Source organism: Oryzias latipes, chromosome 4 (genome assembly GCF_002234675.1).
Source record: "Oryzias latipes chromosome 4, ASM223467v1".
NCBI classification, from domain to species: Eukaryota; Metazoa; Chordata; class Actinopteri; order Beloniformes; family Adrianichthyidae; genus Oryzias; species Oryzias latipes.
The window spans coordinates 8,314,349-8,332,251 of NC_019862.2; the positions used below are offsets into that span (position 1 = coordinate 8,314,349).

Here is a 17,903-nt window from a genome sequence, read left to right on the forward strand (position 1 = left end):
CAGAAATGGGACATTTTGGCTTTCCTTCTTGAAAGCTGCTCTGCAGTTTTATGTAGAGAGCTGGGGGGGGGGGCACAGAAGTTTGCAATTAAAGACCCTCTGAGTGGTATGTTTATGACACTTTGACATGCAAACCATCAGAGAGCAGAACAGACGTTGTGATATCCCGATATCTCAGATTAACCGTGAAGTCATGTCAGCCTCAGTGGCTGCTTGGCCCCTGTTCCAACAACTCAAGAAGTCTTGAGGAATGTGGGTTTGTCCTGCAGTCCGTTACTACCCCCTCTGTCTCTGCCTCATTCTGTGTCCCCTCCCCTCTCCTCCAAACAGAGGTTTCCCAAACTTTTCTCCTTTTCTCTCCAGTTCAGTATTCCACACTGGGACGCGCCGTATCCTGTCTTCTCCACGCGCGGGGCTTCTCGACGCAAAGGCGCACCGACCGCTCTAAGGTAAATACTGCATGTGGCCCACTTCACATCTCTGGATAAGTCATTTGGGTGTGAATGGCGTGGTTTGTAGCTTTTGTTTCAAAAGCCCGTGCTGGTTTCACGGGGATTATCCTGCTATGCATGACTGCTCTGCAGATGGGGACCAAAAAATGCGAGGCTGAGGATGCAGGGCGGGAAGAAAAAGTCACTTTCCCCCACCACAAAAAAAAAAAAAAAAAAAAACCTGCAAGGAAAATTTGTTAGAAAGAAAAGAAAGAAAAAAGAACGAAACAGTCCAAACACATCGGTTGATGCCTCTTTGGAGCGTTTTGCGCGTTTTATGCGCAGAGCCAGTTGGTTTATTCATTCATAAAGTTGCAGAGGCATGACTGTTCAGTCGTGGACAAACCATTTTCACCTTCCTGTCAGCTCGCAGCAGATGGCTTTAATGGCTGGCTTGGCCCCCTTTTGGGGGGGGGGGGGGGGGGGGGGGCAGAGGAGAGTGAATGTAAATCTCTTTTAAAATTCTTCACCACCTTAGATGTCAAAATTACACTCTAGACTTTAATTCCAGCTTTGCAATCAAGTGTCATAAGGAAAACCCCCTTTAGTCCAGGGATGAGAGGGTTCATTTGGGTAAATGATTGTGCCCCCCCCCCCCCCCCCCCCCTCCCCATACTGTACTGCAGCAAAAATGCATTTTTGTCAGAATCAAAGAAATCCCCCCTAAAGTTTGAGTTTCAGGTCAGGCAGAACCAAACAGTTTCGTACATCTTTGCAAGTCCCTTGTGAACATTTTGAATTGAATTCTGCAGACTAGAGCAGATTTCTTTTTGTTTAAAAGGGTTTGTGCAGTTATTTGCGATTATACTGTTTTTGGGATCGGGTTCAGGGTTGGAGAAGATGAGGTTTGCTTTGCTAAGGCTGTATATCACCAGGGGCCCACAGTTCTCTTTCTAACCTGCAGCCTTTTAAGAAGGAAAGAAGAGCAGAAAAAAAGTTTGAACAAAGTCTGTTAGGAATAAGATTCTATTCACTGTTGTTTGATTAATATGCAACTAATCAAATGTATACGACCTGATCAAATGCATTTTGTTTTTTATGACCTGCTTTCTTTGTTTCTTTACCCCTAAATCATTTTTTTCTGTATACATTAGAGAATAAATTCTCCTTAATCATTTTGTCATAATATTTTATTTATTTATTTCTAAGTTTTTGGTATAATTCTTTTCCTGACATTTTAATTATACTTTTCACGACTTTTTATCTGGGCTGCATGGTGGGGCAGTGGTTAGCGCTCTCGCCTTATAGTCCCTGTTTCCAATCCCAGGTGGGCCTTTTTTTTGTGTGGAGTTTCCATGTTCTCCCCGTGCATGTGTGGGTTTTCTTTGGGTCCTCCAGTTTCCTCCCACTGTCCCAAACCATGCTTCTTAGGTTAATTGGTTACTCTAAAGTCTCCCTAGGTGTGAGTGGGAGAGACTGTGTGCCCTGTGACAGACTGGAGACCTGTCCAGGGTTTACTTCACCCAACAGTAGCCAGGACAGGCTTTGGCAACCCTGTGACCCTGAACGGGACATAGCAGGTTAAAAAGATGGATGGTCATTTTATCCTGTGCTCTCCTGGCACTGACACCTTTTATTGTATTGCATTTGGGTTTTATTTTTATGATTTATTGGACTGCGAGTCTGGAATAAATTCTATCTGTCCATATATCTCTCCCTCCATCTGTCTTAGATTACTCCCTATGATATGTTAAACAGTAAGCTGTTTTGTCCACGTATATAAATATGGTTTATGAGGACCGATGCCACAAACATTTGAAAATGTTCCACTAATGCAGGACTGTAAAACGTAAAGAGGAAAAGTCTTTAACAGCCTGTTTTAAAATGAACTGGTGTGAACCGTTAAGAGCGATGCTGCATAAAAATCATCCCCTTAAAAGAAACAGCGGGTTTTCTGGTTTGTAGCGTGGCGTTTGTTTCTTAAACTCAAATGAAACTTCTGTCCTTCTCAATGTAAACACGTGTTTGACCTGTTTTTCTTAATTTTCACATCTTTCTTGCTGTGTTTAGCCTCTGCTGTGGAGTACACACCTGGACCTGGTCTAGATCTGGTTTAAGTCTGCTCACTCCGCAACCGCACATTGCACAGCAGGTGAGCCGAAGCGGCGGGCGATTGGGTCGGAGGGATTGTCCGGCACACCAATGGGATCAGGGCAGCTGGTTCAAGTGCTGCTAGGATGGACGGTGGCATGTCTGTGGTCGGCTCACCTCGCTGTTGGGGAAACTGGAAATGGACCTTACCAAGCTAGCCGCTTCACTGGGAGTGTGGATCAAAAGGAAGTACAGCGGGTTCGGCGCCGTGGCCAGGAGACTCTGAGAGGGTGAGGATTCTGTGGCAGTTCTTTACAGATCAACCAACCAGCCTTTCAGTGCCAAAAATGTGTAGCAACTAGCCCAGAATGTCGGTTGGTGAATCTGCTTTATTCACTACAAAATAAATAATGAAACCAATGTTTCCTTGATGCAATGATTAGATCCATATTAATAAAATGATTTAGGTTTAAATAGTTGTTTTAAAGCAGGGTTGTCAGGCTTCAGGCCTTAAGGTCACTATCCTGCTGGTTTTAAGAAATGTGCTGTCGACTATCTGGGTCAGGTATGTTTAGCCAATAAGGATCTTCAATGGCTGGTGAGTTGGAAAGCTTAAAGGATGCTGGCAGAGAAAATCTTCTCTTTTCTTTATTTCTTTCTTTATCATTTCTGAAAACAAAAATCAAAGATGACCCTGCTGACGGGGTAAAATATCTTTTGAAATAACACAATATTTCCAATAGGAACCTGGAGAAATACAACACCTTAAAATATATATAGCGGCAGTAAAATGATAGAAAAAAATCTTTAATAACTTATATATAAAATTGATTTGATATTTTCCAAGCATTACCTTTAGACAAAACAACAAGAAATCAGAGACACGAGACAATAAGCATTAACTGTTTAACAAACCGAAAATACATTTTATTAAGGTGCAAAAACCGTATCGATGAAGGAGCAGTCAAAACCCTAGAAGCATTGAACTTATGTTGAGTATCTATTCAAACAGCTGCAAGAAAATCTGGAGGCCTTGAAACCGAAAGATGGAACGGTTTATGTGTGGCTTCAATGTTTTTCATCTGGTTTGTATTTGGTGTTAAAAGTCCAATCTTTAGTGAAGGGCGAGATCCCCTCATTTTAAGTGTAAATGTTACATTTCTACCATCAAAAAGGCTTCTGCTAACACCCCCCCCCCCCCATTTCTAAAACAAAAGATGTTTTCTTGGAGCCAGATTTCAGTGTTTGCATCAGTTATTCCAATCAGTCTCCCATCTGTCCCAGCTTATGGTTCCTCCAGTGCCAAGCCACAGGAAATGAGGTATTCGGATCACCAGAAGGGGGTATGAAAGGGGGCATTTGTTTCACTGCTGTAGGTGACAAAGCAGCTGAAAGAGTAGCAGACGGGAAAAAAGTGTGAAAGACAGACAACACATGGGGAAAAGTGAAAGATAAACAGCAAATTGGGAGAGATTGTAACAAACAGACACTACATTTATTTTTTGTGAATGGGTTTCACAGATAAAATCACAACGAGCTTCAAAATATAAAACCAATAGATCAAATAGATTAAACAACATGTTCAAATAAAAATCTGTAAATAAAAAGAAATTATTTAAATGGTAAATGGCGTATACTTATATAGCGCCTTTCTTCCTACAAGGACAAAGCGCTTTACAGTCACAGACCCATTCACCCAGTCACACACACATTCACACACTGGTGGCAGCTCCGCTGCCAAACACAGGCGCCCGCCTATCACCAGAGGCAAGGTGGGGTTCAGTGTCTTGCCCAAGGACACTTTGACTCATGGGCGTGCAAGGCGGGAATCGAACCTGGAATCTTACGATCATGGGTCGACCGCCCTACCGCTGCACCACGGCCACCCAAAACATGAACAACCTACTAAATTTCACCCACAGGGCTCCTTTAAAAAGAGATTTTTAATCTCAATAGGACTTCCCTGCTTAAATAAAGGTAAATAATTAATAAATACAATTAAAAATATTTCCTAAATGAATAAGGTTAAATCTTTAGGCTTACTGTAATTGTAAAGAGAGGTTCACCTGGTCCTGTTGGAGGTTTAAGCTGAATGTGCTGCAGAGGTAACTTTCCATGCAAAGCTTCTAAACCGATATGGAAATTGACGGACAGCGGATCATATAGGAGAAGTGTGATGCTGAGTTTAGAAACATTTGAACCCAATAATGAGAGAAAACTACAGTGAGGGCATCACAGTCACTCTACATATTTAAACACACATTTTGACAAAAATGTTAATAGTTCCGTCCTTGTGACAACGGTTAAAAGATTAACAGGCAGGAACCAGAACCTAACATTTAAATTCGGTGCTCAGGGCGTGTTAACCGACTCAGCAAAGGCTCTGTTTTGGGGTCAAAAGTCAATTAGTTTTCTTGACTTTCATAACTGAGCTATTTACGTCGCTAAATGTGTAATGTTAGCGACTTAACATATGAGCAGTTTTTGTAAAGACTCCCCCTAAAAACCCCATTCACCCATCAGCACTTCTGATTTCCCTCGTTTCTATGGAAACTGTGCAGCATCACTGTTGGAAACAGTCGCCTGTTCGAGTCTGTTGAGCACATCCCGAATTTATAGGGTCGTTGATTTAGCATCGGTGAATCTGGTCTTGTTACACTGGATAAAAGTAGGAAAATGGCAGCCATGTTACCTGGAAAAAAAATAACTTTTGCTTCTCAGGAAGTGAAATATTCAACACCTCTTTGGATTGAAAGGATTTAAATTTCCTTCCAAGTTCCTGCAATGATGCACTGTCAGGCTGAAGCACAGTTATTTTCCCCCCTAATTTACATTTCTTCTGAAACTTAGTTTGCTATTGAAAAACATTCTTGATAAGAATATTTTTCCTGCAAGACAAAAAAAATAAGACAATCTTTCTTGAAACAAGGATCTTTTTCCTAGGATTGAGTTTTTGCAGTGAACTGTAAAAACAATGAGTTAGAGTTTGCGTGGTGTAATTCATGCAAGCCCATGCTTGTGACCACCACTTTCATTTGGGACTATCAGTAACTCAGCATTTCTGTGTGGGAAATCTGGAGAGAGATTAGTTTAATGATGGTCGTTACTCTGGCCTCGGGCTTGACTGCCGTGTTTATTTGATGGCGTTTTTCTGGTAGGGCTGGGTCTAAGGCTTACCACTGATTTATTGTCTGCCACACCACCCTGAACCCTGGCATTAGTCCACTCTGAGGTGGTACCTGATCAGGCCTCGGGCGGGCTCCTGGGCTCTCTGAGCGGCCTCGGTGATGGACTGTCTGGCAGCGGGAAATGTTGGGCTTAACGTGTTTGATAGAGTCACCCCAGCTTTTATTTTGATACAGTGTTTCACTTTTTAAATTGAACTATTCTTGGGAATAATCTGTAATGGATTCAGCAGAAAGTTGGCCTCAAAGTGGAGATTTTATTTGATTCCTTTGGAACTCCTTCAGAATGCTTCTATGGTGACTCCAGTGTCACTATGGAGGCATTACTTTCCACTTTATTTAGAGTTCAAATGTTAAAAAATGCGTCCTTTAGTGTGTGAAGGAACAGAGAAGGCAAAGGCATATTAAAAGGTTCTAGATGACTTTAAAAATGCGATATAGATGTTTGTACCACGGCATGAAAACCGCCACAGATTGATTTGAGTAACTTTCAGGCAATGTTTTGTCCAAAGGGGAAATTAATCTATACAACTGAAGGAGCCAAAGATCTAACAGATCAAAGTGTATGATGGACCTACATGCTTTTAAGGGTGCTTTCCCAAAAGGACCACCTTAAGTCATTATTTCATGGTGCAATTGTCCAAACAAGTCCTGACCTCATTATAGTTTTTTTTAATAAAATGCTTTTGTCACTTATTCTCTGGCTTATTTTCATTGGAAAGTCCATCTGCATTCACGCTCCGGTAATCCGCTTGCCTCTTCGGACTGGGTTTTGCTTGTTTTGTTCCAAATCAGACTTTCAGATGAGCCAAGCTAAAGGATTGTTGAAGAAACCAAACAGCCCCGAGTGAAATGACCCCTTTGAGGGAAACCTGGTCACATGCTACCCAGTGGTTTTTTTCTTTTTTTTGAAATTTGACTCTTGAGTGTCAGCAGAGTTTATGAGAAAGAGAAAGATACTTTCCCTGTGAGAAATTCATCACGAGGAACCCGGTTTCCCTAACCGCTCAGCCTAGTTAGAGAAACCAGATTTCAATCACAGTCAAGAAATCAGTCTATTTAACCCTTGTGCTATCTTAGATGACCCCACCCTTACTTTGACGTGTTCTCCATGCCATGACTAAGGTGGATAAATGTGTAAAGATTTCATGTAATCCATGGACACCAGTGAAGATCACAAATCATTGAAGAAAAAAGGTTCAGAGCACTGTCTAGTGGGTCTAGATGACCCAACTCCCAATGTTAAAGTGGCTAGGATAACACAAGGGTTACAAAAGTCTAATGTAACCAAGAAAGTGAATCTCATGGAAATTCAAACATTTAATTTAGTGTTTACCTGTCTCCTGAAGTTTCTCTCCCTATTAATTTTCCATAGTATTTTTCTTCTAAAGCCAGGAAACTGCTGAAAACCTGAGTTGTATTCCACAACAGTCCTTCTATAGAAACTTTTAGTCTTTATCCCTCTAATTTTCTTTATTCATTGTTCTTGTGTTAAGTCCAAAGCTAAACAGAAAAGTGATGCAAGTCCTCCTATAGTTGATGCATCAGCCTTATCTGCCGTCTGCATTCCTGCATCGGCCCCACCCCGACATCTGATAATAAAAAAAAAAACAGTGAGCTCTTGCTTCGCTGTAGGCACAAACACATACAAGCAGACACCTATGACCGACAACCAGAACACAGAAACGCACACACAAGAGAGTTGGATCAAAATCCTGGAGAGCTGAGAAGTTCTGGTCATTTTGGGAAGTAATCTTTAAGGTGTCATCCATCCTTTCTCCTTTAACTGTGCTCTAAAGGTTTTTTTTTTGTTTTATACTTGAACTAAAGACATTTCATGAGAGAACAATACATGTAGTTAAATATTTCTTGCATAACCATTTTTTATAATTAGATTTTAAAATTATAGTTCATTATAGTTAATAGATCATCTTTTGATTTATCCCAAAATTGTTCCAGTGGTCGTTTAATTATGATTTTGTCGTTTTAAGCCAAAATCTAAAAACCTGTGTCATTTTCTTGGACATAGTCTAGAAATTCATCTGAGTTATGTGTGGGACTGTTAGTGCGGAATAAGCCCGCCCCCATTTCCCATCACCCATCTGTTTACATGCATTCCCTCTAGCTAACAGCTAGTGTTAAAAACGCTAAAAACAGGATTTTCAGTGGTTTTCAAGTTAATATTTAACTGCACTTTTCTGAAAGAGCTGCAGCTTATTGTGGTTGTAAATTTCTGGGTTTTCCTAAATTACCAGACAAATAAATTGCAGTAGCATGAGTTAAATGTCATATTTCCTTAATGTTCCTGACTGACTTGTACTCCACCTCCTATACCTTTTTTCTTTGCATGGATTGCTGCCTTTTATGCACTGACACCCCACTGACGTGCTGTAGTGCAAGTCTTTTGGCTTCTTATACATTAAAAGGCTGAACTGAACTCATGCTTTGTCCAAATCGTTGGCTTTTCTGTTAGTCTGGCGTCTTTCTGCTCAAACTGCTCTCTGCTTCATTTCTATATCAGTGCTTCCTGCCGCCTCTCCTCATCCTGCTTCCCATTCTTCCTAACGTAAACTTGTTTTGCCCCTTCTCTCTTCACACCACCTCTTTTTTCTACTCCTGCTCTCATTGTTCTTGTTCTTTCTTCTCTTTAATACTGTTAAGAGTTTTTTTTTACTCCATTTTTGCCCAGCTCTGGGCAGAAAAGATGTCTTGGCGGCAAAGCGTGATCTAAATATGTGGCTAAAAGTCGACTCTACTTGCCGCACATAATAAAAATCCTTGTTCTTCTCTGTGTGACAGATCGGTCACCATGAAATCTGGAGAGATGACACACATCCTTTGTTTGAGACAGAAGTCTTATCTAAAGTTACTCATAATTCATAATTTAATTTACAGACTTGATTTAAGTAAACTTTCAAGCTAAAACAGTAGAAAAAAATTAACATGCAAGTGCCATTAATGTATTTGACTGCTTCTTTATGGCTATATTTAAGTTTTAATTTAATACAGCAACAACCTTTTTAGAAACAGAACTTTTAAAAATTTAAAATACTCAACTTTTTTCACTGGACCCACTCCAATGAAAACCACGTTTTTGGTGTTTTGAACGTGTTCTTGTTGCATTTTTCTAATGATGGATAACACATATAAAGAAAATTAAGCTTAAAATTGCATTTCTGAGTATTTCTATACTAAAATGTTTGTGAATCAGAAGCAGAAGAAAAAAAATGCCATTTTAAGAAGCTTGTAGATGTGACATAGGTGCTCTAATTGGCCACAAGCTCCCTGCTCCACTCCATTCTGATGCATCCGCTTCAGACAGGCTGTAAGATAGTGGAAGAGACTGTAAACAAAGGGATGATGGGCAATGAGCACAGGCTTACTCTGACCCAACGGTCCCACCCACAACTCAATCATAGAAAACAACATCGTTTTTTTATGTGGATAAAAAAGGCTTAATCATAATTAAAAGACCACTGGGAACACTTTGAAAATAGATCATTGGATGATTGGAGTGGGACTCAAATCATTCATTCTTTAAACCTTTTTTTTAAATTCATTGCAAGATAAGCAAACTATCACTTCAGCAACAGGAGGATTTCAAGGATGAAACCTAACCGTTCAAGACAAAAAAAAAGATTTTCTACTATTTTAAAAGTAGACAATCACTTTTCCCAATTTCCATTAAATAAAAAAGCATTTTTTATATAAATTAAAGGTTTAAAAGACTGAAAGATATGGAAATTGGAAATAATTTAGGAAATACCTTTATTTATCTTTGCCTATTAAAAAATAGAAACACTGCAGAGACTTTAAAATAGGCACAACATCAAGTAAGTTTATAATTTAAATGCATTTGACACTGAATAATTGTATTTGACCAAAAACTGCTCCGATACCCCCTATCTAATAAACGATGCCCCCGGGACAGAATTGTCTAGACTAAAGAGATGCAATCCGCTGGGAAAACGACTATCGGAACCACCGCCTTTGTTCCTGACAGCTCTGTGGTCTCTGTCTTTGTTGTCAGGCTATCAGCAGATGCAAACCGCAAAGACACAGATGACCACAAATACCTGTCACGACACGCCTTGAAAGGTCACCCAGCACAACCACGTACTTGGAACCCCCTCCATGTGGTGGTTTGGGTGTTTCAGATGAATGCTCACTTCCAAAAAGCACTAGCATGAATCACCTTTTTTCCAAAATAGGGGGAAAGTTGTTTCGTAATTATCTACCGAGGACCACACTGCATTGATCTGTTAGCTTGTGAAGAAGCGGGGTGTGTGTGTTTTTGTGTGAACTGAGCCTCTCTAGATGTGGTTTTTCTATTCCACCTAAAGAAAACTTTGCGGTTAACCTTCAGGCCTCTCGCGGCCTCCGTACTGTGGGATGACTCCTGCATCTGGATCAAAGTTTGCTCTCCCACCAGCTGAGACCGCTGGGCCCTGCTGGAGGAGGACTTTATTCATGTTGCCTCTCCAATACATTAGCATTTAGAAAATATTTTTTTAAATTTTGCTTTAAATTCTTCCCTCTTTTAAAATACCTTCATCCATCATTCAATGAGGTTTTCGTATTTTCTCAAAAAACAGTGGAAGAGATTTCATAGTCGTCCATATTTGTTTTATGAAGTTCGATTCTGAGGCTTGGCCGGGTATCAAGTTTGTTTGCTCTGTCTTTCTGTGTCCCACAGACCTAATGTGTGTGGCTCACGCTTCAACTCATACTGCTGCCCGGGCTGGAAGACCCTGGCGGGAGGGAACCAGTGTATTGTTCGTAAGTCACTCAAACCCTCTTTGATGCTTTGCCACGAAAAAACAAGAGGCCAAAGAACAAATCAGATTCCCTACAAAAGTGAAAAAAACAACTGAGTGGATTCTCGTCTGCGTCTGTCTTTGTTCCCTCCAGCAATATGCAGGAATTCATGTGGAGATGGGTTCTGCTCCAGACCCAACATGTGCACGTGCTCCAACGGTCAGCTCTCCCCCAACTGTGGAGGAGGAGGAGGAAGTGAGTAGTTCTTCTCATCTCACTTACTTTTACTGATATTTTAGCTTTTATTCAGCTTTAATATCACTATATTTCATTTATTGTCATGAATGCTCGTAGGGCTGAATGGGTTTTCCAAAGATATTCTTTTTTTTGTGGATAAAATTGATGTTTTTCTCTCTTTAAGGGCACATTAGAAGCTTCATATCATTTTTTTAATTCAGAAAATGCATTGCAACCTGGTTAATTTAGCATTAAGACTTCAAAGATTCAGTTTAACTCTAAAGAAAATGTTCCAACTCGTAGCTTCTTCCACAGGTAACACTAATACAACGTCATCTCCAAGTAAAACAAAAGTCAAATTAACATCAAAGTTTTAAACTAAACAACAAAAAAATATTGGTAGAGCATAAAAATGAAACTGTGTTTGTCATTCGTCAATGTGCACAGCTGTCCGTTGAGGGGGTTTGGCCGATGTGAATTTGGTTTTGAACTGTTCAAAAATTTTGATTAGTTGAAAATTACACCGTTTGCGTGTATTTTATGTAGATTATATGCAATTATTATGTAAATCTTACCCAATTTCCTTGATTTTTGTGAGATATAAACGCAAATATGTGGTTTTCCACGAGTGTTCCATGTATGTCTAACAGACTTTTCACCCATGTACCACCGATGTTTAGCCTTTAAATCGGGTTACACGCCGCACATATCACATAACTGACACACGAATCAGTAATGAATTGCATATAAACTGTGCAGTTATCATGCACGGTTCATTATACATTAATTTATGTGTTCTTTGCGTGGTTTATTTGTACTTCTGTGGTTTTCACGTGGCTCATTCGTGATTCATCTGTGAAAATTAAAAGACCACAGATTTTCTCACTTTTTCCACGTATATTTATGTAGGACCGATTTTCATCTGTGCAATATGTACATAGTGGCCGTGTAGCATTTAACCTGTGTCAGACACAGCAAAGACCTTGTGAATGGCCACTCTAGGAGAAAAATGTGGTTTCTTTAGCCAAAGACAACTTATCGGTCATCCTGGTCTTCTTCAGACACCTTACTTACTCTCACATTCCAAAAAGGCCACAGACACACAACTTCACTCGCACTCTGTGTATCAGAGAAAGACACAAGTCTCGACACACTCACTCAAATTCAAACAGACTCAGTGCGATCATCTCTTGGCTGTGATCCAAAGGCATGAAACACACCTTTGACCTTGAGATGTCTTGTTGTTTGGTGAGACTTTTGGAGTCGTACTTCTCAAGATTTTACTCTCAACAGATTAAGAAATAGCTGAGCAGTTGTTCCAACCCACTTTCATGTTTTTCTTGTATTAAAGATAATTTGGCTTTTGTTGGGAAAACAGGAAACCTAAGCGATCCAGGCATTTCAAAATATTTTTTTTAGAATTCCAACTGCTTGAAGGTTTTGTGTGTAATGTCAGAAACAAAGCAGCTGTGTCTGATTTTTTTACGTCTCGCTGGGCCTGTTTCGTTGCTCAAACACCACGGTGTCCATGTGGACCAAATGACATACCAGCAGTCTGCCACTGTATCAGATCATCCCATAATGCTCAAACTACAACCATAAACCCAGTTTTAGGGTTTGTCTCAGTTAAAGACTTCCCCCTGCTGCCTCCACACCCCTGTAACAAATGTTAAAGGTCTCACAACTTTATGACAGTTAATAAAGTCAACTCCTGACATTTCAACAAATAAAACCATGGAGGTCAACTCGTTTGGTGATGTGTACCCCTGTTAAGGTTCAAAAGTCTTTTTTTTATTTGCTTTTTCCTTTTATAAAATTAAAGCAATAAGCTCTTTGCCTCCATTTTAAAGACCCACTCTGATCATCTTCTGATCTAGTTCAAGTGGTCTTTTAATTATGATTAACCAAAATAAAAAAAACTGTCGCTTTCAAGGACATAGTTTCTGCAGGGTGGCACGACTTTTTAGAAATTTGCCTCTAAGTTGAAGAGAGGACCGCTGGCATGAAGCAACTCCACCCCCCTCCTTTTCTTCATGTTGTTAAGAGCTCGGAGGAGGGAGCTTGTGGCCCGCTTAGCGTGCTTTCATCACAAATATGAACTCTTTTTCCAATGACATTTTTTGTCTGCCTCTAATTCACAACAATTTAAACAAAAACAAACTTAGAAATACAATATTCTATAAATAGTCTTTATACAATTTTTCCATTGTCAGAAAAATACCACAAGACCACGTTAAAAACACAAAAAACCCACTTTTCATCAGAGTGGGTCTTTAACTCCTATTTAAGTGGATATAATTCAGCACAAATAGAAACAAACTGTAGTTTTACATAGATCTGTTTTTCCCCCCCAAATGTTACCTTCATCCATTTTAATAACAAAAAAGATTTTAGCCCCTGGTTTTTGGCTGTAGATGGCTATTTATGATTTGACAATAGAAATCGGCAGCACTTTTGCTACTTTTTGAGTTGACTCTGCATTACTTTTTGGATTACAATTATTTTTCAAAAGCTCTTGGTGGAACTGGGGCTGTTAATCAAGAAACTACATGTTTTTTCTACAAATTTGGAAGGTTTTGTAAATGTATGTGAGGCTCACATTCATTGATTACCTGAAAACGCTCATTAAACCTTGAACAAGAGTTATTGCTCCACCATCCTGCTAATGAACAGGTTTAGTGCAGAGCAGCTGTGCCGAGGACCGGACAGGGATGTCTTCCCGTAACCATCATTACAAAATCAGTACTGATGTTCTCACCCTAATGCTGAGAAAAAGCTGACTTTTAGACCGACTTGCAGTGAATGCTGGGAAAACATTTTCAAATTCCTCCACATTCTCAAACCTGAATGTACAATGTTCCTCTTTTTCCTATAAAGTAATAGGTCAGAAAACCAATAAATACATTTCTGTCTCTCACTTTGAAAATGTACAATTTACATTTTGTATGTTTTATTTATATAAAGAAAAATTTGTTCAGTGTCAGTTGACTTTTTAACATGTTTAAATGTTATACAAGTCATTATGTATACATTTTATATTTGTATTTAATTTAATTGGGTATTTAATTATATAATTATTAGATGTCGGTAATATTATTTGGATATGTTAAACATTCATTCATTCATTCATTTATTCATCTTCTAAAGCCGTTTTGTCCTTTTTCGGGGTCACGGTGCTGCTGAAACGTATCCCTGCCACTCAGAACCTATTTATTTTTCATGTTTTGTTACATTCATTTATTTATTAGTTATCTGATTTTGTCCCCTCTTGTTAGAAAGGACTAACTATCCACTGCCTAGTAATGGCCCATTACAACCAGAATCGAACTTGTCATGAGTCAAATCTAATCAAGCTTTATTTATAAAAAGCGCTTTTAATGGTTTGAGTAGCTTAAAGTAATTTAAAAGGTAAAAAAAAAAAAGACATAAGCCTGCCCCTTTGCTCCCCCCTTTCAGCTGACACACATCCCATGACTCCCCATTAGGGTTTGTGTAAATCCAGAAATCCATCAAACTCTTTTAGACATGCTCACACACAAACTGGGACTTCCCAGATGTGTAAAAACACCCAGATGTGAGCAGATCACCAGCGGCATAAAACTGAGCCATTTTGTGCTAGGATTTACATTAAAAAAACATTTTGCTTAGTGTGTAAATACATCCTAATTCATGCACAGGACGCAGTTATCTAGAGAAGGACGTGGGGGCCTATTTGTCACTTTTCACCTACAGAGACCAACTCTTATGACAATAAAATAAATGGTCTAATGAGATCATCCCTTTTTGTGTCCAGAAGTCCTTATTTCTTCACATCAACAATTATTTCCTGCAGAGAAAACATGACTTTGAGTTGATTTGTGGAAATCCGGCCAACTTTCCAGGCCCCTATCTCATCATGGGTTCGCAGAGTTCAGCAAATGGAGAGAGAACCTCTTCTCAGTGTGTGCCTTGGCTTCTTCCCCATGCTTTCTTCACCTTTAACGCTATCCCTGGGAGGGGACGGGTTACCTAAGTTGCCCTCAGTTTTGGAAAATCTTCATGCAGCTTACTGGAACATTTTTCTTTATTCCTTCAGCAGGGACATTTAAATCACTCCCAATAGTCAATATTCATGTTTCACATCACAGCTCCATTCTCTGGCTATAAAGTGACAGAAGATGGGCTGCAGTGTTTAGCACTGAATGTATATTGCATTGAGGTGGAGTTGAAACCAGGAGAAAACAAAGGGGAAAAAAACAGAGGCCTAGAAAACCAGTATCAGTTTTTTTTTTCCAAACCTGCCTAATGAGTCAGTTTCTGGAGCCTATCCCACCAACTGTTGGGTAAAGACGGGGTACACAGTGGACGGTTTACCAGTCCACAGCAGGGCGTCCTAAAGAAAACAATCTTTAAAATCAGTGTTATGCTACGTACACAACAGGCAACACCAAATGCTACGGGATATGGTCGCTACCTGATACTAGCGTATGTACCTACAGTTGGAAGAGACTCAAGGCTTCTTCTTTTCCAGCTCTATTCCGATACACGAAAGACTTTGTGTCATATAATTCTGGCCGGGCACAAGCCACAATGATTACTGGTAATTTCTCCTTCACGATCAATTTTCAAACTGTTGGCACCTCCCTGAATTAAAGAAGGACGTCATCCATGCGTCACTACCAAAGCTGAGTCCCAGATTGGTCAAAGTTTGAAACTGACTTAAAAACTTGCTTAGCGATAAATGTAGGCGAGAGTTTTGAACGCGGAGGCCTGAAACGTGCATTTACACACATTTACATAAACTTTTTATTGGAAATGGCCGCTTGAACATGTGTTTCTGAGGCCTGTGTAAATGTAGCATAAGGAGGAGTCCAGAACTGCTTTAGATATTACAAGACTAAAGCAGTTGTTGCCATGATTAAATCTGCAGACAGCCAAATGTTGCAACATTTTCCATAAATTCTTTGAAAGGTTAAAAACAAAACTGCAAGAATGTAGTATGTTGGAAGCATCACAATGAAAAGCTCCCTAACTTGTGAGCTTGACCCACATAAATCCTATCGAGGGGGTTCAGTCAAAAGCGGCTGGGTAGCTCAGTTGGTAAGGTAAACTGACATGCAGGAAATCAGGATTCGACTTCCAGGGGGGAATGAACAAGCAAGCAATTGAATTGGTGAGCAGTTAACACCACCCAGTGAGGGCCCTTGGGCAAGGCCTTTAACACTACTGCCTACCAGCATGAATGTGCATGAATGATCCTGGTGATGGTCAGAGGGACCAGCCATGCCTCTACCATCACCAAGTATGAATGAAGAGTGAATGAATGAATTTTTATTATTATAAAACCTGTGTGTGGAAGGGGGTTGCAGTATAGTGACTGTTTTCCAAACTCCAGAAGTCTTAGTTGGATTTAGGTTGAAGCAAAGTGATTTCCTCTCTTCTGCACAACCCTGCGTGCCAGAAATGCTAAAGAGAAAAAGACGCAAAAAGGAAGGATCGGAAGAAGACAGGAAGTTAGATAGACTGAGAGGAAATTAATGGCGAACCGGTGATTAAGTGACAGTCAGAGGAGGATGGAAACCACAAAGAGAAAGTAAAAGCCTGAGGAGAGTCAGGGAGAAAAGTAGAACTTTCTTCGCTCTTAAAACAATAAATAAAGACTGTAATTCTTTTTTCGATTGTGTCATAAAGTTAACTTTGAAAAGCCATCAGGCAGATCGGTCTTGACTCAATAAAATCTGACAGACTGGTTCAGTATTTCTGGCTTCATCTTTACTTTCACTGTTTTTCCCTGAGCACCTTTTTTCTCATCTATAATTTCCTTCCTAATTCCCCTTTCCTCTCCATTCAGCATATTTTTGCTGCACCTATATTTATTTATTAAACCTTTTTATTTTACCAGGAGGTCCCTTGAGATAAAATCTCTTTTTTGAGCCTGCCCCTCCTTCTGCCCAGTTAATTCACCAGACTGGCCCACTGGCCGTATAAGACTTGTTTGGTAAGTCTGCTCCTTTCTTTTGCAGTTCAGTCCTGTAATGTCAGGTGCATGAACGGAGGCAGCTGCATGGAGGACTCCTGCTTGTGTCCGAAGGGATATTCTGGCGGCCATTGCGGACAACGTGAGTGCAGCTCCTTCAGAGTCCACATACCTGAGTGGACATTGTGTGCAGAGTTCAGTTTCTTGTGTTGTTTCTAATCTGAGCCTTAATATACAGAAAGATGTAAACGATTCCAAAAATTAGAAATAGAGACTTGTACTCGACCTTTAACCTCCTAAGACCTGGCGTCCAGATGTGTGGACGTCACATTTTGTGGCCCCATGTGACTACGCCTGTAGAGGGGATAGCACGGGTCTTAAGAGGTTAAAGATTTCCGGGTGGACTTGAACTTTGAGACTTGTGGTTGCTGACTTGCTTTTCTGGAAGACTTCGCCATCAGACTTGACAACCACAATCTTTTTGCAATTCTTTTTACTGTTAGCTTGCATCTAATGACGCTCAGAAATTCTAAATTGAATATCCATCAGGTTTTTAAAGCACCATATTGACTTTTGGGAGATGCTATTAACTAGGTTTTAAGATTTGACTTGGCTTATGATTATTCCTGTCTCTAAAAACTGATCTGCTCAAACGACCTCTCTAACTGGAACGTGGATGAACTACCTATGACATTTGTGGACATCACATTTTGGGTTGTGTGCATCCCAGACCTAAATTTTACTCTACAAAATCTTGATGTCCACATTAAGGTTATCTAATGCAGTGTTTTTCAACCGGTGGGCCACAGCACACTAGTGTGCCGTGGGAAATTACCCATTTTCACTGATCTAAAAACATTTACCATCTCCACGATATCAACTCTGTGTTCATCCAAAAAGGCCCTAATAAAACACTGAGTAGTTAGGAATATGAAAGATTATAAAATACTTCTATTAAAGACATTTTGATAAGAATAACGGTACCGCGATTTAGCCGGAGCTTCAACTCTGTTTTTGGAAAAGTCCCACCCCTTTAACTGTCTCCAATCATTCTTGGAGGCTTAATCATACGTCATCAGTCTAAATAATCAGGAGTGATTAAAGTCTTCACTTCCTTGTTCCGATTCTGCTCATAAAGTCTCTCAGTTCCAAAAAAAAAATACCAGCTAAAGCTCGTCTTTAGCGGTGCAGCTTTCTACAGAATCCGGTATCAGACCGTGGAACAAGTGAACAAAACAATGAAGC

The 17,903-nt window shown here is 39.9% G+C and overlaps 1 protein-coding gene across 1 annotated transcript in view; it reads left to right on the forward strand.

The window, feature by feature from the left end:
• Positions 1-302: 302 nt before the first annotated feature.
• LOC101168694 (fibrillin-2) overlaps positions 303-17,903 on the forward strand; it is a 73,728-nt gene continuing 56,127 nt past the window's right edge. The window contains exons 1-5 of the mRNA XM_004067848.4: positions 303-449; positions 2,502-2,812; positions 10,404-10,486; positions 10,619-10,720; positions 16,705-16,800. Of these exons, the coding sequence (XP_004067896.1) occupies positions 2,634-2,812; positions 10,404-10,486; positions 10,619-10,720; positions 16,705-16,800 (460 nt within the window). The 5' untranslated portion in view covers positions 303-449; positions 2,502-2,633. The remainder of the gene's footprint in view (positions 450-2,501; positions 2,813-10,403; positions 10,487-10,618; positions 10,721-16,704; positions 16,801-17,903) is intronic.